The sequence below is a fragment of the Hippoglossus stenolepis genome, chromosome 5 (assembly GCF_022539355.2).
Source record: "Hippoglossus stenolepis isolate QCI-W04-F060 chromosome 5, HSTE1.2, whole genome shotgun sequence".
Taxonomy (NCBI): domain Eukaryota; kingdom Metazoa; phylum Chordata; class Actinopteri; order Pleuronectiformes; family Pleuronectidae; genus Hippoglossus; species Hippoglossus stenolepis.
The window spans coordinates 4,837,804-4,843,982 of NC_061487.1; the positions used below are offsets into that span (position 1 = coordinate 4,837,804).

The 6,179-nt window shown below is 40.4% G+C and overlaps 1 protein-coding gene across 1 annotated transcript; it reads right to left on the minus strand.

Moving 5' to 3' along the window:
• Positions 1-1,207: 1,207 nt before the first annotated feature.
• On the minus strand, positions 1,208-5,826 carry LOC118109009 (zona pellucida sperm-binding protein 3). Its single transcript, XM_035155792.2, has 9 exons — positions 5,668-5,826; positions 4,650-4,957; positions 3,428-3,546; positions 3,204-3,307; positions 2,536-2,713; positions 2,317-2,434; positions 2,155-2,237; positions 1,789-1,877; positions 1,208-1,329 (listed from the first exon to the last, which is right to left on the minus strand). The coding sequence occupies exons 1-9, from the start codon at positions 5,771-5,773 to the stop codon at positions 1,265-1,267; spliced, it is 1,170 nt and encodes a 389-aa protein (XP_035011683.2). The 5' UTR covers positions 5,774-5,826; the 3' UTR covers positions 1,208-1,264.
• Between the last annotated feature and the right edge of the window lie 353 nt (positions 5,827-6,179).

Below are 6,179 nucleotides of genomic sequence, written 5' to 3' on the forward strand. Positions count from 1 at the left end.
CTGAGCTCCCTGGGGAGACAGGGAGCAGAGACGGATCAAAGCAGACAGGAAGCTCCTCTCCAGCCTGTGATGGATGCTGCAACCTGCGACCTATAGGCCGTGGTGAAGGAGATGAGGCGGCTCGTCAGAGAGAGGGGGGGGGGGGTGTAGGTTAGGGTTATATAGAACAGTCCCGTCCATGATACATCGTGACACAGCCTCTCCAGCTGTGTCCACTCAGGTGTTATCTAAAATGGACGATGGTGGAGGTGCAGAGCAGCTGTCCCTGCACTGAGGGGGGCATATGAATAGTCCATTCTGCTTAGGAAGGTTTGAGTGAGTTAAATGACCAGGAAGTATTTTAGCAGCCACCATAAGAGATGTTTTTAATAAAGGACCAGAGCGTCAATGCTTCCCATCTCCTCTCATAGGAAACGCTGGACCAACCTTTGGGCTATTAAGGAGAGAAAATGCCATCCCACAAGTCATTGCAGCAGCAACATTTAAAAAGAGATGCAACAATCGTAGTTGCATCTGGGCAGACAGACGTCAATTTAAAAAAAAAAAAACTAAAAACAGCAGTTTTACTCTAACATGATACAGAACTATTGCTGACTGAAGATTGTCTCCACATATTTTAAACAATAGAGTAACTGAAGATTCAATTTTCCCCTTGTATAAACTGGAAACACTTCTAGGACAGGAAACATTTCTTGGATAGCTGTACAGCACAGAGTTGTCACTGTAGTACACATCTATTGTTAAGCTAGTAAAAAAATGTGCAAGTGTAGTTGCATTTCGTGTACTGGTCCCTTTTGCAAAACTCTTCCAGCTTCATTCACAGCTTTGACCTCAGGACATTTACCACCTGGGTCAAGAAATAGTAATTGAGTTTACTTTTCAACCGCAGCCATAAACACCAATGGCTAAATTTACTGTAGCATTCACAGGCAGAAAATCACCCAAGATAATTATTTGATGCAGTGACTAGTAGTGGTGAAGTTGCAGCTGAACACCCCTTACTAAAATTTAGATAAACACTAGTGAAGACCTCACTAGGATTATGTTATATAAAATGGTTGCCAATAAATCCCTTTCACACTGAACCTTTAACTGTGCCATTTGTATAAATACCAGCAAACTTGGCTGCAGCATCAGTTACATCTTGGAATCCCATTGTACCTTAAAGTTTGATTCTGTTCCATCTGATAACAAAATATCCCAGGTCTCCAGAGATAAAAAGCTTTAATAGTCACTTCATTCAAGTTACTTTTCTTTTTATTTCTCAGCGTAGAGGTTTGTCCTTCACTACGATTGGGCCAACAGCCGTTTCCTGTTCCAACACAGGATCTGCAACACAAACATGACAACTCTACTGTAGCAATTATTGGCTAATATGTTAAGGTTTGAATTTGCATGGTGCAAAAGCCATCTCTTAAATTGAAAAGCTAGCAATTAAGGGGGAAGCTTTCACATTTGGTAAAATTTAAGTGCAGTTATGCCATCTTAAAAAAAAACAACAACTTTTAAATCAGTCAAATTTGTAAAGGATTGAATAATATACTGTCTACGCAATTATAACCTTTATTACATAAAGGGAAAAGGTGAAACTTAAAAAACGTTAGAAACTGCATACACAATGTCCTGCTCAAGAGTGCAGCTGATGGATGGTGTGATACTTAAAACTACAAAATTCTGTTTTGAGATGTTGATTCACTTCTGCACAAGTGAAGTGAATACATTTTTTTTTTTTAAGTAAAAAAAGGGAAACAGGTCAGGGTTTCTCATGCACCCCACCCGTCCACTCACCTCCTCTGGACAGCTGACTCTGGCCTCCTGTCCCACAGTCCGCATCACAGCATGAACAGGCTTGATTAATGCCACTGGCCTCTGACCACCTGTCAATCAAAAGCTAGTAATTTAAGATAATACCATCTGGTTTGGTGATCAACAAGAAACTAATGAAGCCGTCTTTAATATTTCTGACCCTGCAAGTCTAGGGAAATAAGCAAATGGTTTCATCAGTTTGACAGGAACTACAACTGAAAATCTAAAGGATGCAATTTTCAGTGGTCAATTGGCAGACCAAAGTAAAAGTAAGAATTAAAGAAAATAATTATTTAAACCAACTAAGGATGAAGAGGTTATATGAGAGTTGCATTTTCTGCGTCTCACCTGTTGGAGAACGAACAGGCCTTGTTGGTTGCATCAACAGCTGCAGTAGCAGCCGTGGCTTTCAGACTGCAGGTGATGTAGATCTGCAGACAAAGAGGGTTTCAATCTCTGATTTTTAAAAAGGCCATGTTAAAAGTGCAAAATGTAGAGTTTGAGTCTCACCACGCCACTGTGGTCCTGCTGGAACTTGAAGGCCTCAACCTCAAACTGCAGTTCGTCGCTGTAAGTCTGAGGTAGGAACTTAGAGCTGGAGCTGGTCAGCTGACTATCAAACAGACACCTGAACGCAACACAGGACAAGATAGACACCTGAATGTCACAAGAAAAGCAGAATGAGAGATATAAAAAACGATTTAAAAATCACCAGCAAAGTGAACTGACCCTTTGTTTCCCATGAAGAGGTATCGAGGGACGGTGTCGATGTTTGGTACCACAGTGGCCACACAGCTGTCCACAAACACTCGGAGAGGGACGTGGTGAAACTGTTTTACTGAAACTTTAAACTTCATCATGTCTCCCAGCAGGAACTGATTGGATGGACGAGGGTACTGCCAGTCATCTGAAAGAAAAATCGGGCAGAGCTATGGGATGTTTTAAAGGTTCAATGTGTAAGATGTAGATTTTAATTGATCCATTTGCAGAAATTGAATATAACATAATCCTACTGATGTTTTCACTAGTGCGTTTCATCTAAATTGTTGTTTTCTTGACCCTATAAAAAGGGGCTCTTTATATTTTATATTTACATTGGGAGGTGGTCCCCTCTACAGAGGCTGCCATGTTTTTTTTAACAGTAGCCCAGACTGGACAAACTAAGCACCTTTTGAGTTTTTATGACAACTGAAGGTAACCACAGGTTCTTCTTCATGTTAGGAGGGGGGGGGTAAGATGAGGGCAACATGCAACTTCACCACTACAAGTCAGTTAATTCTACACACTGAACCTTTAATCCTTGCATGTTAAAAAAAAAATAATAAAAATAAAAAAGGGATACTGCAAGAACACTTTGAGATCATCGAGTAGAGAATAGAGTATGAACAAACACCCACCAGTCATGAGTTTAAGGGAGAAGTAGAGATTTTCCTCTGCAGATTTAGTGTCACTAAGTGGATTCCAGGTCGGCTTCATCATCCCAGTGCTCACGGCATGCTTCCTAAATACATTAACAGCAATCATCTAAATACAGTTTGTTTATACATCAATAAACATTTCAATGGAACAGACACTGAGATGGTCGAAACAACAGAGCCTCCATGGTTGGTTCCAGTCTGACCTCTGGTAGTGACACTGGATGTTGACTGAGACGTCTCTGGTTCGGACTATTGGACTGTCTCCCAGAGGACTGGGGGTGTAGATCAGTGTGAAGACGTAGATGAACGAGTCCTCCGTCATCTGAAATACAGGCGGGGTGAACCAACAGTAAATTATTTCCAACTGTGTAGCGCTATTTTATTTGATAGGGACAGAACACTTTAAAATACAAAATGTAAATATGAATCTACTAAGAATGTTAATCTACATCCGTTGTCCCTTTGCAGGTAAGAAACAAAAGAAAATGAGACCGATACTGTACAAATAATGAAACATCAGTTCACAAAAACCCAAAGAGAAAAGTACTAAACTGAGCATTTAGCCTCGTTTAGCTTCTAGTTTTTGGATGTTGACTCGTTGCCCGGGAGCTTTACAGTCAGATTTTTAGCACAAGATCACCCATGTTGCCCTGAAGAGCAAACAGAGTTTCATTGTAGCAAATCTACCAGAGAGTTATGGACCAATTTACAGAGCCAAATGTGGACCTTAAGTCACTCATTACAGCAGTAATCTGATATTATAGATGTAATATGGCATTTCTCTTCACATTCACCAAGTGTTTGCTCGTTGTGGGAACTATTGGGCTTCTCCATATTACTGCAAGTTTGACTTTACCACAAGTGCCATGAGATAATGAATGTTGTGATTTTGTGCTCCAAATAAAATGTTCCTATGCAAGCCTTAAATTATGTTGTGCTTTGAAAGTGTTCTGTGCATTTTTGTTCGAAAAATATCACAATTGAAGCAAAGATAATAATGGGACAGGACATTCTGAGCAAATTGAGCTGCATGCATGCATTCAAAACAACTTAGTGATTTGAAATCTCTGTATTCTCTAAAGAGCTGGATTTAAGTAAGTGCTAATTTTAGCAACTTTAAAGTTTTATTTATGTTACAAAATATTAACCTTCACCCACTTTTCATAAAGCACAAGAGAGGTGCAACTGCATCTCATGTAGGAACTGAGCCAATTGATGCCCCTTGTGGTTGATTGGAACAGCATCAATTACATAGTTGCACTGTTACAACCAGCGCAAGGATGATTTATGCTTTTTCACAAGCCATTCATAAAAAATAAATTAAAAAAAAGTTTCAGTTGGATCTCACCATAATTCAAGATTGATTTGAGCCTGAATAAAAATGCCATGTCTAGTTGAAGTGAAAGTGTGATTGCAAGATCTCACCAGTAGCTGGCTGCCACATCCATGCAGCTCAGATTCAAACACCAGGACTTGAGTGTTAGGATCCTCCCCTGTGGCAGGACACCCTCCCAGCGAGACGTCTGCAGTCAAGACAGGTTTACCGATCCCCAGCAGATCTTTCTTGACCTCCACCCACACAGACTCCGCCCCGCAGGTGGCGCTGATGGAGTTCACTGCAGTTGGAGCCTTCAGCTCAAAATCCGGAGGGTACTGAGGCTCCTCTTCAGCTGGTGGGTCTGGAAACCTCCAAGTCAACGGTTCACGGAAAGACTGCTGCTCTTGTTTAACAGCTAAGATGGTGGATGATATTATCAATAGTTTTAATTAACATTAGTGGGATGGAAATCTGGAAATACAAGAGGCTGGAACACCAAATTTGTCTTTGTGTATTTTAATAGAGGCTTTCTGCAGAAAGGATCAACACAGAGAGTCACAGGGATCTCAGAGTGAAAATGTAAGGATCTTATAAAAAGGAGAACTAAGGCTGTTTGTCAGAGCCAGTTCAGACTGGTTCTGTAGGCGCAGTTTGAGAGAGGAATCAAAACACAGAACTGATTTACATTTCCTTTGGAGATAGAGCAGACATAAATTCAGTTCTTTGGAGAGTAAATAAGTGATAAAATGGTCTTAGAGTTTTCAGGTCACACACAATTCAGACCATAAACAGTTCAGGTCATAAAAGTATTTAGAGAGGTTATATATGTATTTAGATACAGGTCATAAAACTTACTTTTCAACTACAAAAATGGTTTCAACCACACTTAATTATTTTTCCACTACAATTAGTTCATCAAGAAAAGTTTAAATTTTTCAACATGTCCCCTAAATAATCTGATCTGCTGTTGAATGTTGATGCTGAAGACACACATTCAGTCTAAAGCCAAAACGTAACACTTAGCATGCAGTTTCTTTCAGAGGAGACAAGACACTTCCAGAAGTCTTCATCAGACAAGAATATGCTGATCGTAGTAGTGACCGCTGTGATGTGGATCAGACCTACCTGCTGGTTGATGTGATCTCAGGTTTGCAGATTGAATGTTCCTGTTTAAGCCACGAGCTGTTGCTCCGCAGAACAGCCAGAGAAGTACTTTGATGGTTGACATCATGTTGCAGTGTCTAACGTTCACTGCGTTGTCGTTGTTTGAAACACTCACTTCTGCAGAAGGCTGTTTTAAGGCACTGAAGTTTGGCTCCGCCCACCCTCTGATTGTCCTGATTGTCTTCCAGCGGTGTCTCGTTCACCTGCTCCTACCTGCGGACACTTATCTGAGCTTCATCAACAGACACAGAACCTTTACACTACAGATCTGTCAGGAGGAATTTTAGGGACAATAGAATGATGGAACCCATGTATGATATATAAAAAAATCGTATTTTATATTTGTATGGTTATATAATGCAGCAATTATACACTGGTATGATGACATACATTCCGCCCCTTTTATTTTCATTAATAATAATAAAACGTTATTTCTATAGCGCCTTTCAAAGACAGAGTTAGAGGCTGCTTCC

Excerpts from the sequence above, each read along its gene's own strand:
- LOC118109009 (XM_035155792.2), bottom strand. The coding sequence starts at position 5,773 with ATGATGTCAACCATCAAAGTACTTCTCTGGCTGTTCTGCGGAGCAACA. Across the intron at positions 2,714-3,203 it reads CTCCCTTAAACTCATGACTG|ATGACTGGCAGTACCCTCGT; the intron begins GTGGGTGTTTGT and ends TTTTTCTTTCAG. Across the intron at positions 1,330-1,788 it reads GAGTCAGCTGTCCAGAGGAG|ATCCTGTGTTGGAACAGGAA; the intron begins GTGAGTGGACGG and ends TTTGTGTTGCAG.